The following is a 15,522-nucleotide window of genomic DNA, read 5'->3' as shown; positions in this document are numbered from 1 at the left end:
AGAAGTGGAGAGAGAGGGCATGAAGCAAACAGATACAGAATACATCGAGCCTTAAAACTCGATGCGCAGATGGGGTATGTAAAAGACGCGGCCAACAAGATAGGAATTGGTTAAGAGTGGAGAGAAGCTAAAGTCCAAGATGCGGGCTCTGTTCAAAAGGTTATGGTGAAGACAGAATTCAAAATGGATAAGGCACTCGAGCTTGAATCGGTCAAACCTCATCGGGCTAACACCCTACGGGCTTGATGACATACGAAAGTTAGTGAAGCTCGCGTATCATTCGTCGTGGAGTAGTAGTATTGCACCAATCGCACTATCAGAAGTATGTTAATATCATGTAGCTCTGTATGCTTTTTACGGCGGTCATTATCATTGGCTTAATTACCTTAGTAGGCGAGCAACCATCGTTATGGTCGATACAGTATTCTCCTCCGCAGGCAACGCATGAACGGAGTACCTCCATCATACAAGACAGGCACTGGTAAAGAAACAGCCCTATTAGCACTGGAATATCCATGAGAGGAGAAGGCAGGCTTACAGTAGGTCCGCATTCCCAACAGTCCCTGCGCATGAATGGTCGATTCTGATGCTGGAGCCAAGGTTAGTAAGATTAGATCTGGAGAATAATTGACAGTTAAACGAAAAGGCTGAGCCAAGAAGGTCGAAGATTCTTGGGCGAAATAAAGGCTGGCCTCAGAGGATACACAACAGCTGTGGGCTTCCGTAGATCAGGCGGGTTTCAAATGATAAACAAGGAGGGAAAAAAAAGAAAACCGTAGATAAGATATCTTTACTGATAAAGTCGAGTTGCCTGCTGTCTCCAGCCCAAGTTTTTGTACTTTTGGTGGCCACGGCTTGGTTGTATCAGGCAAACATGCAGCACACATCCATCGGTTGCACCTGTGGCATCGCCGGCCTCTTAGGCACTCTTCACACTGGGCGATTAGCACCGGGGATTCATTGAGGCGGAGGGCGGGAGCCTTGGCGACGGCGGTCTTGTAAGAGTGCAAGGGCGGCGGTGTCAGCAGCGGAAAATACTGCTCGGGCGACTGCTGCCATACCAGGGGCCCCTCGGGAGAGGTGCGGCACCCGTCGCAGCCCGCCGGTCCTAGCGAGACAGTCGCAATGGCAGGAGGCAAAAGGGGGCCAGAGGCAGCAGTGATAACCGAGAGAGTGGTATCGTCTTGAGGATGCTGAAATTGGCTGTTGATGACCTGGTGGTATTGTTCGTGACTCTCATTATTGTTGTTCATGAGATACAGATTTGGATCATGTCTGGCACCCCTACACAGGGGAGCGTCAAAGGATATTACTCCTTGGCAGAGCTGCAGTGTATGCGCCCATCCATTCTGCACCGAGGGCAGTTTCAGGACTTGGCCTGGCTCGCGGTACCACTCACTGCCCAGAGATAGGCGGCCTGGGCGGTTTGCGAGCACCCCTGATCGATCAACGGGCTCCTCCGCCTGCACGACAGCCGAGCCCAGACTAGAGCGATGTAAGGTGCGGTGATGACGCTGGCGGTGCCGGCGATGGTTTGACGAGTCTCGGTGGCCAAGCGTCGACGTGTTGCAGCCTGGCAGCCTCCTGTCGTCTGATGGGCTGGCGCTGCTGGCAGGAGTCGCAGGAGTTGCGGGAGTCGCAGCAGCTATGGGCTTGGGAGAGAAATAGTAGATTCCCTTTACGCTTGGCGACCCCTTGGCGCGGTCGGGCCGTACCGCGTATTCAATGACCTGCCTGAGTTTGTGCTCGTCGAGATGGAGGCACCCCCGGATCGAGAGGAGGGAGACGCGGAAACGGTCGGTCAGGAGGATGTCTGAGACCAGTTCGGCCGTGACTGGGAGGCCATCGAGAATCAGCGTCCTGACGTCTTGGAGGACTGACCGTCGGCTCAGGTCGTCGAATATGGTCCGCAGGGGTGCTGAGTAGAGCTGTTCGTCCGCCACAGGCTGATCCGTCATACGAGCAGCACTTATGTTGCCGTGGATGGCAGGCATCCACGAGAGCTGGGCGCCCTTGCAATTAGTGAGATCCAGATACCGGAACACATACGGAGTGTCCATGATAACGGCACGCAATGCTGTGCAGGCCGAGGCCAGGGAGAAGAGCGATGCCACAGACAGATATGGGGCCAAATGGTCGAGGATAAGCGAGTTGGAGATGATATCCCAAAATGACACCGGCCGTTTTCTGAGCTGCCCTGCTCTTCTCCGGAGCTCTGTCTGTGATACCGGTAGGCTCAGACTGCTGGAAGCCGCAACACGCTCAAGGAGATGAGTCTTATAAGCTGCCATAGCCTCTCCGGTAACATCGTTTTGGAGAGTGACATAGCATGGCTCCGGCTGGGACTGAAGCTCCTGCAACGCTGCCCTGGCTCTAGCTAGCTCTGTCTCTAGTAAGTCAATGGTGGACTGCAGCATGGCCGGCATAGCTCTCACACTGAGCGGATCAACGGCAGTCAACAAGGATGCCCATATTTCGGCTGAGGCCATGTCCTGTAATCCAAGATGCTCTTCAAGATCTCACTGAAATGACGGGGTTGAATCCTGTCAAATTTGGGGGTATCCTGAGGTTTGGTAAGGCTTCCCTTCTGAAAGAGGGTTATCAACTGGGAACGAGCTGGCCTAGCCTCTGTTATGAAAGAGAGACAACAATATGGAAATCTGAGGCAAAGTAATAGTGATATGCGTAAAGACGCCTTCCTTGGAGTATGAAGGGTTTCGAGAAGAAGACAAGTTGGATAGCTGGGGGGTGAAAAAAGGATATAAAAAAGAAGCCAAGCACTGTCCCAAGAAGCAATTATTGCAGTGTTGGTTGATAAAGGACTGAAAGGAGAAGAAAAAGAAATTACATATTAAAATTAATAATAAGATCCTGATAACATGAAGATTGATCAAAGGGGTGGCTGGCGAGGGAGCCTTCCTATTAGTTCAATAGTGCTTAGCGAAAGGCTTGAGAGCAAGACAGCAAATGATACACCCCGAGACGGTACGGGAGAGCAGGGTCGGGTAGGCGGATACCGAGTGGAGTGCCCCGTATCGTTAGCTTCCTAGTTGGCTACTGCTCGGTATGGACTTTATGTATCAAATTATGCCCTGGTCCCCGAAGGAGACAAGGCCGAAGAAACCTGGGGTAAGTAAGTTAGCAAGCCCTCATAGAAGAGCTGGCCATGTGGAAAAGGAGGAGACAATATAGATTCCTCCAACCCTCCGAACCGCACGACTACGTCCACCTAGAATAGCAAGGAATGTCAAACGCATGCACGGTCAACTCATGGACTTTGTGCGTCGAGCCTGGCTTATGTCGTCTCGGTGCTGGGATGCCGGATGATTTCTCCCTTTGCTTCTGCCATCAAACCGACTCGTATAGATGCCATCTAGTTGCCATAGTATGTGTGCTTTATGCAAGTGGTCGATGGCAACGGCTATGTCCCATGGTCGAGAGATAAGCAAGGTCAGCTGGCCATAGAGGAGCCGTCCATCCTGCTCGATGTCCCATCATATTGGTCTGCTTGTGTCCATCAACAGCTTTCTTTTTGCGGGGAGATGTCCTTTTCACTATGCGGTCTTGATTCCCACCAGTTGGGACATATTTTAACCCTGCTTGACCAACGGAGTATTCTAAAGGGGACTTTCAGGCTGCTGCTGTTGACGGACTCGAGCGCCTGCCGATCAATGCCTGTGTGAAAAGCCATTTGGCAGCGTGAGTTGCGGCAAGTGAGGAGACGTAGACGAAGCAGTAATGCTTGGTTTCGTCATAGAGCATCGAGTTTACGAGGGGCAAGGCCATGGAGTTGCATGCCATACTCGTTGAAGTGGCTCGTTCTGCCTGTGGAAAAGCAAGCACAAGCTTTTAGGACCTTCGGCCCCGACTGCGAGTCGGCATAAGAGTCGGCGTGTTTTTTTATTATTTGTTTTAGACAGGCAGAAACCGACGTAACCCCGTATGATAGGGATGTTGGGCTGTGCAGACAGCTGGCACACGCTCTACTGCTGAATCAGTATCGCTAGACAGTATAAGGCGGTTGTTGAGGTGTGTAAGAAGATTGCAGTCACGCCCCTGTACGGCTACATGAGGTCATGTCATACAGCTTCGTTGGTGTAGGAACAGTTGTTGCACAAGCAGGGATGCCCCGGAACTCAAGAGAGAGAGACGCTGCCAGGCTTCTTGGGTTTGCATATGATCGCTATGTAGTGTACAGAATAGATAATGAAGATGGAGGTGTTGATGGCAAAGGCCCCGGCAGCATGCCGTACATTGATAACCTGTATATCTGTGGTTTGGTGCAGTAGACGTAACCACGATGATAAAAAGAAACCCCTCCGTCTGTTGCCAGTTGATATGGTCCGCCCGCTCAGGTTTGTAGCGCTTTTTATTTCCACAGCTTGCCGAGACTGACCTCCTTGTCATCGTGTTTATTGAGAACCTTGGCTGTTGCAAGATCAAAGTCCTCCTGCGTAACGTGTACTCTTCGTTCTCGCAAGGCGTACATGCCGGCTTCGGTACATACTCCCTTGAGTTCAGCACCAGAGCAGCCGTTCATTTTCTCTGCAATCTTTGTCAGGTTAATGCCACGCGTTAGGTTCATCGAGCGCGAGTGGATGCGGAGAATGTCAGCTCTGGCTTCGACACTATGGTGGACAAATAAAAGCATCAAGTTAGCCTTCAAATTGGGGTGTGGGAGGGCGGAGTCTACAATAAGTACGTACGATGGTGGAGGGAATTCAATCTTCCTGTCTATCCTGCCGGGCCGGAGAAGTGCTGGGTCGAGTATGTCCAGCCGGTTGGTAGCCATAATGATCTTTATATTCTTTGTTGGTTCGAATCCGTCAAGCTGATTGAGAAGCTCCAGCATGGTGCGTTGTACCTCCGAGTCTCCACCACTGCTTCCCTCTACTCGACTAGAGCCAATACTATCGATCTCGTCCATGAATATAATGCTGGGAGCGTGCTCTCGGGCCATGACGAAAAGCTCTCGAACCATCCTACTTCCCTCACCAATATATTTTTGTACGAGCTCGGAACCACTGACTCGGATGAACTTGCAGTCTGTATGGTGTGCAACCGCTCGCGCAAGTAGCGTCTTGCCCGTCCCTGGAGGTCCATACAGAAGCACACCCTTGGGCTGTGCGATCCCGAGGGACTCAAATAGCTCAGGGTGTTTGAGGCCCAGCTCGATAACTTCTTTGATCTCCTTGATCTGCTGGTCCAGTCCACCGATCATATCATAGGTACTATCTGGCACCTTTTCGACCATCATCAAAGACACCAGAGGATCGACAGAGGACGGTAGCATCTTCTCTAGCTTGTAAGTATCGGACAGGAGTGACACTCGTTTTCCGACGGTTAGCTTTGCTATGTCGACACCGTCCGCAATATCAACCACTAGACACGTTATCCAGTCAGTACTCAGCATACAGCACAAGGCTCCTATGCATTAAATTAAGAGTGGACTTGCCGTATTTCCCTTCAGGGTGGACCTTGACCAGGACCTTTTTGGTACCCATGACCTTGACCACTTCACCGACATAGGAGCCTGGCTGTTGCAAAAGACCTAGCTCTTCCCGCAACAACCTGACTCTAGAGTTGTAGTCATTTCTCTGCGCCTCTAACCGCCTAAGAACGGCCTGGCCCTGAATGATCTCGAGCTTCATGCTCTCTATCTTGTTCCGGTAATAGCTATCAAGCGCCATGGTGGCCGAACGGAGGTTTGGCTTTGAGATCCGAGATTCGACTTGCTCAACGGCAGGTGGAAAAATAAATCAAATGAAATGGAGGTCAGAACAAGCAATACGAGGGTCGCACGACGGGCTCCTGGAGGTATCTTCACGCTGATGTCGGCGTTGACGTTATCGTTGGCGCTGAGGACGAGGTTGACGTTTGCCGTCGTCGTTTTTGTTTCGCTGGAGAAAGAAAGCTGAGAGAGCTCCAGCTGACTAAGATGGATTAGATAAGAATTGTGACTAAGATATGACTACTTTCATGGGATGACTAATATTACTAAGCAGTCATCTGCTTCGGTCACGTTTTTAGTTGTACCGAGCAGAAAAAGCAACGACGGCAAAACATCCGCAAGAGGTCAAAGTCAGCTGGAAGACGACGGCGAAGGAAGACGAAGATATTAAAAGGCCCAAGAAGAGCTGGTTTGAAAGGAGGGGCTGCCTGAGCTGAGCTGGCATCTGACGGGAGCTTTCGGCTTCTTGTTCTATCTGCAGCTCTTGAGGGGAACTGGAGGCAGGGTGGTTTATGTGCCTGGTAACGCTCCTTGTTTCCGAAGCAACACAACATGAGATGTTCTTTAGCAAACTGATAATAACAATATAGGTCGGTTTACCCAGGAAAATACACCCGTCTCCTAAGCATCGACAGTCTACTATGAATAGCGTTGCACTCACGTGTGGGAGAACTGGTGCGATCCTTTCGTCGTGAAGCTGCCGATATACTAAAAAAAACACGTCTGCTGTGGTACCACCTGTAGCTATGGCCTCACATGCCGCAGACGACCACCACGATGATACGGAGAACAGCCAGGAGCAGTCGTCTTCCATGGCCTCGAGTCCAAGACAGTTTGCTCCTATCACTAGGACAGAGAGTGAACGCGCTGAAGAGCTTGCGAGGAGTCGGCATGCGTATACTTATGGTCTGCCAGTCACCCACTTGAGAACGATTCATGACATCTCCGTGCTAACGGGAAGGCAGGCTCTATAGGCACATCTGGTAGCTCCTACGGGGAGTCTTCCGCTTATGACCCGTCGAGATCACCCATGATCGAGGCCATGTCCTCCGAACGAACGCCGAAGAAACCCGCAATCTTACGCCGTGTCTCGTCGAAGCCACACAGGGGCCAGGAGTTTTCTGTTGATGACGATGTGAGTGAGGTGGAAGACAAGACCTTGAGGCAGCCGGCTCTCTCTGGTAGATCTACGGCTCGACAGCACTCGTCCATTCGACGTCGAAACGTCATGCCGTCGACAGTGCTCACTCGAGTTGATTCCGAGGACGAACGTCAAGATGGTCCAACTGTGAGCGGAAGCCAGGCTAGCGAGAACGAAGAGAACAACATTGATGATATCGGTGAAATGGCCGATGATGATGGTGTCGTTGATGATGATGATGCTAGCGACGCCGAAAGCTTTACTCTCAAAGACAGGCAACAAGCCATAAACGAGACTCACCCGTTTGGTATCAGAATCTGGAAGCCAGCCTTATACAAGAAACTTCGGTCTGTTGAGAAAACTGCTGAAGGAGATATTCATTCAGTACCTGGACAGCGTGTCAGCCCCTGGCTTTTTCTAGCCAACATTTTGTGGACGGTGGTCTTTGGCTGGTGGCTCGCTCTGGCGGCGTTGATCGGTGCCATTGCTTGTTTTGCCATCGGGTTCTCCCCAGACTCCTCAGCATATGGTAGGGTGTTTTGGGGCCTCTCTGGCTATCTGCTATACCCCTTTGGTGCCATGGTTCGTCTGAAGCCCGACGAGAATTATGCCGAAGAAGACGAAGGCGAAGGGAGAAGCATCAGCGAGTACGAGCAATGGCAGAGCGGTGACATTGAACGGGGGGGCCTGTTTTTTGGTCCGATTGCGAATGCTCGCTCGCTGGTAGGACGACGGAGAAATAGTATGGACTCTGCCAGTGAGCGAGACAGCCTGCTTGGTAGGACTGGACGCCACCACTCTGATGATAGCGAAACAGCTAGGACCAAACGCCGCCTCTTTGGACGCGGCGAATGGACCACTGGCCGGGTCATGTTTTACATCTTCTTCTACCTTCTAGTCGGCCCGCTGCTACTCTCAGTCTCCCTCATATGCTGGATCCTCGTGTTCTGGATACCCATGGGCCGCGTTACGATCATCCTGTTTCATCATCTTCGTCGACATCCCCTTGCCCTATCCTTTCACTCAGATAGCACATACACCAGGCTACAGTCAGGCCCTTCATCCTCAATTCTCCTTTGTACTTACCGTGCAGCCGGCTTAAAATATTGGAAATACACTGTTGATGGAACCAACATCTTCCTTATTAACTTACTGGCTGTCGTCTCTTTCGTCATCTTTGATTTCCACGTCTTGCGAAAGATCTTTCCCACTGATAATTTTATCACACATCCTGGCCTGATATTTGTGCTCGCTCTGATCGCTGTGACGCCGCTTGCCTATTTCATCGGGCAAGCCGTTGCCTCCATATCTGCCCAGTCTTCCATGGGGCTGGGTGCGGCCATCAATGCCTTCTTCTCTACCTTGGTAGAGGTATACCTTTACTGCATTGCATTATCCCAAGGTAAAGCCCAGCTCGTGGAAGGGAGCATTATTGGCAGTATATTCGCCGGTATCCTGTTTTTGCCTGGGATATCGATGTGTTTCGGAGCCATCATCCGCAAGACTCAGAGGTTTAACGTCAAGTCAGCCGGTGTGACGTCAACAATGCTCTTATTTGCCGTTATTGCGGCCTTTGGCCCGACTCTCTTTTATCAAATCTATGGCAGAGTAAGGCCCTCTTCGTCCGTTAATGGAATTGACCAGGCTAACCATTGGGGTTCTCCTAGCACGAACTGAACTGCCATTCTTGCAGTCACGTTAAACTTACAGGAGGTAGAGACTGCCGCCGTTGTTACTTCTCCCAGGTCCCGGCTGTCGATGATGATTTTTTCATGAAGGCAGTACAGCCATACTCCTACTTTGCTGCTGTTCTACTCTTTCTGTCCTACATCATTGGTCTTTGGTTTACTCTTCGGACTCACGCTGCCATCATTTGGTCCACTGACGTTGAGGAGAAAAGGCCGCATTCTGATGCCCATAGATCTGTCTCTCACTCACATATTGATCATGCGCATGGCAGTACCAGCCTCAAGGGTTCCATACGAGACTCGCAGCTATACGCTCGAATTCTTGGACAATCTCTCAAGCATGTAGGTTTAACTCCAAGCTCTGAACAGTCGACTGCCGCAATTAGTCCCAATGAGGCGGCAACTGTGCACGTTGTACCCCCCAAGGACAAGAATAAGTACCAAGGTCCCTACAATATGAAGATTCCCTCCCTCACTGCAGAAGAAAATGATCAACTGGTCCGACAGGTCACCGAAGTGGCGGCAACCGCGGCCACAGTTGCTGCCCGAGATGCCGCCGGCCCAAGGCATGTATCAGGCACACCTGGGGTTAAGACCCCGGTAGGAACCACTGGGACTCCCGCAATTGGCCACTCTGAGGAGGCAGGGGTATTTACAGAACCTCACACCGAGTCACATGGACACGATGCTCCAAATTGGGGCAAGACAAAAAGTTTTGTTATATTACTAGGCGCAACATTGCTGTATGCAGTGATTGCCGAGATCCTAGTGAATACGGTTGATGTAGTGCTACAAAGCTATGATATTGATGAGAAGTTCCTTGGAATTACCCTATTTTCATTGGTTCCCAACACTACTGAGTTTTTGGTGCGTTTCCCCTGCTTCAAAAATGATGGGGTGTGATTCATGGGTTTAAGAGTACTAACAGGAGTAGAACGCCATTTCTTTCGCAATGAACGGGAACATAGCGCTGTCCATGGAGATCGGCTCTGCGTATGCACTCCAGGTGTGCCTGCTGCAAATTCCGGCCTTGGTACTATTCAGTGCCGTGCATACCTCGATATTTAACCCTTCTGACCTTCTGGAGCATTCATTCAAGTGAGATAACAACCCACCAAGGTGCTATATGTGAGCCCCTTCACTAACAGTCTTTGTCTGATCTAGCTTGATATTCCCGCAGTGGGACATGATCACCGTCATCCTGTGTGTGTTCCTCCTATCATATGTTTATGGTGAAGGGAAGAGCAACTACTTCAAAGGCTCGATTCTGCTTCTTACATATATCTTCGTCGTTATGGGCTTTTACCTGTCCAGTCTCAGCACGATGGGTGTCCAGCAGCTTCAGTCAACTTCTCTCGGCGTTGCTAGGAACGATGACGGCTCATTCCAAGTCAGTGGTTAGAGGATTGTGTCTGTTGCCTGAAGGAGTACATAGCCAGATGGGAGGGGAACTATCTTGTTTCCACTTATATATGTTGCATTCTGTGGTGGGAGATACAGAACTAATTGCATAGTCCAGTATATAATTCTCAAACTGATATTTTTTGGTCTGCTTGTCATTGGCGGTTGTTTCAACTTGTTTGACTCTTCGTGGCTATTAGCTAGAAAGTTAACTGGACGCTTCAGTAGGCGTAGTAGAACGCATTCTGTCCTCCATCCAGTCTGCTGTTTGCTACAAGAATACACGCATCCCGTGTCTATATAGCGGCCTCAAAGTCTAACTTGCACTGACCTTAAGCCGCCAGAGCTTTTTTTATCATTGGCCAGTTTTAATCATTAACTACCCTCCAATTACTCCATAAATACATGAGTCTCCCTGTCTCTTCACTTATACCGTACACGCTCTCATTTTACTTACCCCTTTATTATTTCTTTAGCTTCTGACCCAACTCTCCTTGGATGCCATCACTATTTTATACACAGGCGCGGCAAGCTTCTCTCGGTTTAGCTGCACGGTTAGCTTGTCAAACTGGAGAAAATCACGGAGAGCAACAGATTTAGCTGTACACAGTTATAAATCGTACAAAAGATAGAGATGAAAAACTAAGAGGAACGCTTTTATCTTAATAATAACCATTAGTTAATAGTTAGCTAACAAGATTAGTTATAGAATGTCCAAGATGAGCTTGCGTCGCTAAATCTACAATTTAATACGGCTGAGGAGGAGCGGCCAAAGAAGTTTGAGGAAGAGAATCACCAGCTCGTAGGCAGATGAATGGCAAAAATGGACCAGGAGTCTGAAGCTAGTTATGAACGAAACATCCAGGTTTTCTTTACTTAAGAGTTAGTTATAGGCTTTGAAGGATAATCAAAGTGGACATCAACTTTAACGTCGGCATTATCTTCACGAACCAGGAGTGTCAAGGGTTTATTACCATTGATATAAGCCTTGATATGTCGCCTCCAAGTGGATTGATCTGCCATGGCGGGTGCTTGATAGCGAGGCTATCCAGCCATGCGCCTTGTCGCTACGAATGACATGGCAGGGTGCGCCCATGTCTAACTGCGAGGGTCTGATGCAAATTAATTTTACCTTGGTCAAGTCGTGGCCTCAAAGGAGGCTTGTAGACATTATATTTCAGGTTTCAAGAATAGCCTCCGTGTTAGGTCGGCTAACCATGGAAGTCCAGGTCATAGAATGTGGTTATATAAGGACAAAAGCCGCCAATATCAGAGCTTCATCTGCCTCGGGTCACGAGGAGAAGCGTGGTTTTGTCTTCCCCAGACTCGGGATCGGCGCCCTTTGCATGTTAACAAGTTTGGATTTGGTGTCTCTAGTTATCCCTTATCCCTGCACAGGTCCCCAGCCCCTCGTATCGCGGGGACGGAATGGCTAAACGACATCCATGTCAGGCATAACGAGCTAGTTTTCTTTGATGACAGACAGCCATAGCAATACGGCACCGCGGGTGCCAGTGCCGGGGCAATATTTAAATGCGGGGTTTCAGCGCTGTCTTGCAGGGGGAATTCTGCATTTACATAAATATGGAGGCATCTCTCTGCGTGGGCTGGCAGGGGAGGGAGAGAGAGAGACGGCGACAGAAGCAAACCCAGTGTCAGACAGAAGTGTCTGTCTGATATATCTACCACTCCGGTCTCTGCTGCGATATCCGATAATATCTACTTGGAGCATCGACAATGGTGTCATTCTGCGGAGTGGCAGCCTGCTTGCTGACAGTTGCTGGCCATCTTGCGCAGGCTCAGTTCCCACCAAAACCGGAGGGTGTCACTGTCCTGGAGTCGAAGTTCGGCAGCGGTGCTCGCATCACTTATAAGGAGGTCCGTTAGCTGCATAGAAAGTCCACGTGAAGACATTGTAGCTAACAATCCACTAGCCTGGCCTCTGTGAGACGACAGAGGGCGTCAAGTCGTACGCCGGATATGTTCATCTGCCTCCAGGCACGCTCAGGGACTTCGGTGTCGAGCAGGACTACCCTATCAACACCTTTTTTTGGTTCTTTGAAGCAAGAAAGGACCCTGAAAATGCCCCTCTCGGCATTTGGATGAACGGTGGCCCGGGTAGCTCGTCGATGTTTGGAATGATGACTGAGAACGGGCCTTGCTTCGTCAATGCTGACTCCAATTCTACTCGCCTGAACCCTCATTCTTGGAACAATGAAGGTATGCCATCAGCTTCTGATGGAATACTAAATATTGCTAACATTGTATTTTCTGGGACTAGTCAATATGCTGTATATAGACCAGCCAGTGCAGGTCGGTCTGTCCTACGACACTTTGGCCAACTTCACCAGGAATCTAGTCACGGATGAGATCACGAAACTGGAACCCGGAGAACCTATTCCGGAACAGAATGCTACTTTCCTAGTAGGTACATATGCAAGCCGCAATATGAACACCACTGCACACGGAACTAGGCATGCTGCCATGGCTCTCTGGCACTTCGCCCAGGTCTGGTTCCAAGAATTCCCAGGATATCACCCTAGGAACAACAAGATCAGCATTGCTACCGAATCCTACGGTGGCCGTTATGGCCCGGCCTTTACTGCCTTCTTTGAAGAGCAGAACCAAAAGATCAAGAACGGTACATGGAAGGGACACGAGGGAACTATGCACGTGCTGCATCTCGACACCCTCATGATCGTCAACGGATGCATCGACCGTCTTGTCCAATGGCCAGCATATCCACAAATGGCGTACAACAACACATATGGCATCGAGGCCGTCAACGCCAGCATTCATGCAGGAATGCTGGATGCCCTCTACCGCGACGGTGGCTGTTGAGACAAGATTAACCACTGCCGCTCCCTCTCTTCTGTCTCTGATCCTGAGAATCTCGGCATCAACTCAACTGTCAATGATGTCTGCAAGGATGCGGAGACCTTCTGCTCCAATGATGTTCGCGATCCCTACACCAAGCTCTCTGGCCGCAACTACTATGACATCGGACAGCTTGACCCCAGCCCCTTCCCAGCACCATTTTACATGGCCTGGCTAAATCAGCCGCATGTGCAGGCAGCACTGGGTGTGCCACTCAACTGGACGCAGTCGAACGATGTTGTGAGTACCGCATTCCGTGCAATTGGTGATTACCCTCGGCCAGGGTGGCTGGAGAACCTGGCTTTTTTGCTGGAGAATGGCATCAAGGTTTCGCTTGTTTACGGTGATCGGGACTACGCATGCAACTGGTTCGGTGGTGAGCTCTCAAGTCTGGGAATCAACTACACTGACACCCAGGAATTCCATAATGCCGGCTATGCAGGTATCCAGATCAATAGCAGCTACATCGGTGGACAGGTGAGACAGTACGGCAGCCTCTCCTTCGCCCGCGTCTACGAGGCCGGCCATGAGGTGCCATCATACCAACCTGAGACCGCACTGCAGATATTCCACCGTGCCCTGTTCAACAAGGATATCGCCACTGGAACCAAGGACACGTCCTCGCGCATGGACGGAGGCAAGTTTTATGGCACCTCGGGCCCTGCGGACTCGTTTGGTTTCAAGAACGAACCTCCGCCGCAGCACGTCCACTTCTGTCATATCCTAGACACAAGCACCTGCACCAAGGAGCAGATCCAGTCAGTTGAGAACGGCACTGCTACCATACGCAGCTGGATCATTGTCGACTCCAACTCGACCTCTCTGTTCCCCGAGGTGGTTGGCTCAGGGGAACCCACGCCAACCCCTATGCCTGGAGGGGCTACTACACTATCTGCTCGCGGATACTTGTATGACGTGACATTATGGGTTGTTCTTCTTGTATCTGCTATAGAGCTGGTAATGTAAATAGCGAGTCGTCGGGCCCTAGACGTAAGGAGAATATGGGTGCAATCTACATATGAAGTGCGGATAAAGATAACTAAGGGTTGAAACTGCTGACGACAGGCGCCGAGTAACTACCTGGCTAATTGAATTAGCCAGGGAAGATTGCTCATGGAAGTAACAACAAGTCCACTGTCAAGATAGAAAATAAACAGCCTTTCTTCTCTCTATCTATCTATCTCTATCTCTATTTATAGATTCTCTATTTTGGGAGAATGAGGGTCAGAAAGAAAGAGACAGGCACTCCAGAGTCAAGGAAGGCGCAACTAACTAAGTACTTAGCTATTTTGAAAGAGAAGCGACGACCTTTAACTAGTTATATCTATTTATAGTTTAGCTTTCTTGTTAGTTAGTTAGGCAGCCGCGACTCTTTGCGAGGAAGGTTCTGTAGGTGTATGTTATTGCGTTTCGAGCCGTCCACAAGAGAGAACATCATCTGGCTGTGACATTGCCCATTCCATGGAGTTTTCTGGCAGTATTACTTCTCCGCGAGTGCCAAGTCCAGGAGCAAGGACTGCCATTCCGTTCTTCGCAAACCTCTGGTACGCCGCATGATACAAGGAGGCACAATCCATGTAGTATCTCCACCTGGTCGCGGAGACTGAAGGACTTGCGCCCCGGAAGTTCGGTAGAGACGGGTGACTGGAATCTCCATAGCAATAGAGCTTCAGACAAAACTTTGTAATAGCAATGATAATGATTATAACCAAAGCTACCAGTGTGGGGTTCTTGGAATTCAGAGTAAAACCTGAATTAAACTGTGGTTGCTCCATTGCCAGATAAATGTTGATAAGCAGCTCGTATCACCCAGCCAGGTGTTAGCTCTTAGGATAACAGAGATAGCTAGTCTGTTATTTTAATACTATATGAACCCGTGAACTCGATAAAATTATTTGTTTATTTCTTCAAATGTTAAAGAAAAAGTTTGGGTATGGTGGGCGGCCGAGAGGGGAAGATGGCCAGGGTTGCAATGTTGTCTTCGGCTTAACAACGGAATATTCCGAACACTTGCAGGGTGCCCGGGGAATGGTGCCGTTTCATCTCCCCCCTTGCGGCGGCAATATTGTGCGATGGCCCCTAGAAGGCCCTTTGCGTTGGGGTATGTAGAAGGCTGCATAGTTCGGGCCTTTACAACTGCAAACAATTGGAGTCCAATGGAGACAGCTGGGTTGCTGTTTTTGCCCATGGTGCCCACTTTTGGATAATAATATGAAATCTTGCAAAGAGTTCATGCATAATCTCTCGACCTAATATCTGATAGCTGAATTTCAGGGCAATAATGGAGCTCGGGAGCCCCATCATGCTTGAATGTAGTCTGACATTGACAAACAGGCTGGTTAAGGATGCAACGGCAGAGGAGGTTGCAAAAGATGATGGACTACCGGGTGGTACAGAATGCTTATGAATTTATAGGACATGGGCAAAGGGGGGATGAGGATTGGTTGTAACGGGTTAGTTGCCGAATATGAAGGAATAAAATGCCCTGCAAGGTTATACCTATTGACTCGCACGCCTAGGAAATGTTCAAGTAGATCCACGATATTTGGGCGGCCGAGGGGATTTCACGATAGATAATACTATACCAAAGAGTACTGCTCGATCAACGTGGAGTGAATGGGCGCGGGCTTGCTCTGAGAATGGCACGACAGCAATTGTTCAGCTGAATCATCCCGGTCGTCACG

The 15,522-nt window shown here is 49.9% G+C and overlaps 5 protein-coding genes across 5 annotated transcripts; 3 read left to right on the top strand and 2 right to left on the bottom strand.

Moving 5' to 3' along the window:
* Positions 1 to 728: 728 nt before the first annotated feature.
* TRV_01186 (uncharacterized protein) lies at positions 729 to 2,489 on the bottom strand (the record flags this gene model as incomplete). The annotated part of the gene is made up of 1 exon (XM_003024623.1): positions 729 to 2,489. The coding sequence occupies one exon, from the start codon at positions 2,487 to 2,489 to the stop codon at positions 729 to 731; it is 1,761 nt and encodes a 586-aa protein (XP_003024669.1).
* Positions 2,490 to 4,369: 1,880 nt separating this feature from the next.
* Positions 4,370 to 5,690, bottom strand: TRV_01185 (uncharacterized protein; the record flags this gene model as incomplete). The annotated part of the gene is made up of 2 exons (XM_003024622.1): positions 4,370 to 5,382; positions 5,456 to 5,690. 2 exons carry the CDS (start codon positions 5,688 to 5,690, stop codon positions 4,370 to 4,372), a joined length of 1,248 nt encoding a protein of 415 aa, XP_003024668.1.
* A 1,071-nt stretch (positions 5,691 to 6,761) lies between these two features.
* TRV_01184 (uncharacterized protein) lies at positions 6,762 to 9,962 on the top strand (the record flags this gene model as incomplete). The annotated part of the gene is made up of 4 exons (XM_003024621.1): positions 6,762 to 8,480; positions 8,618 to 9,427; positions 9,495 to 9,658; positions 9,725 to 9,962. 4 exons carry the CDS (start codon positions 6,762 to 6,764, stop codon positions 9,960 to 9,962), a joined length of 2,931 nt encoding a protein of 976 aa, XP_003024667.1.
* Positions 9,963 to 11,698: 1,736 nt separating this feature from the next.
* On the top strand, positions 11,699 to 12,802 carry TRV_01183 (carboxypeptidase S1, putative; the record flags this gene model as incomplete). The annotated part of the gene is made up of 3 exons (XM_003024620.1): positions 11,699 to 11,839; positions 11,896 to 12,181; positions 12,261 to 12,802. The coding sequence occupies 3 exons, from the start codon at positions 11,699 to 11,701 to the stop codon at positions 12,800 to 12,802; spliced, it is 969 nt and encodes a 322-aa protein (XP_003024666.1).
* Positions 12,803 to 13,003: 201 nt separating this feature from the next.
* Positions 13,004 to 13,804, top strand: TRV_01182 (uncharacterized protein; the record flags this gene model as incomplete). The annotated part of the gene is made up of 1 exon (XM_003024619.1): positions 13,004 to 13,804. One exon carries the CDS (start codon positions 13,004 to 13,006, stop codon positions 13,802 to 13,804), a length of 801 nt encoding a protein of 266 aa, XP_003024665.1.
* Between the last annotated feature and the right edge of the window lie 1,718 nt (positions 13,805 to 15,522).

This window comes from Trichophyton verrucosum, assembly GCF_000151505.1.
Source record: "Trichophyton verrucosum HKI 0517 chromosome Unknown contig00100_1.f1.exp, whole genome shotgun sequence".
NCBI classification, from domain to species: domain Eukaryota; kingdom Fungi; phylum Ascomycota; class Eurotiomycetes; order Onygenales; family Arthrodermataceae; genus Trichophyton; species Trichophyton verrucosum.
The sequence above is the reverse complement of the archived record's forward strand: the minus strand, read 5'-3'. Positions and strand labels throughout refer to the sequence as shown.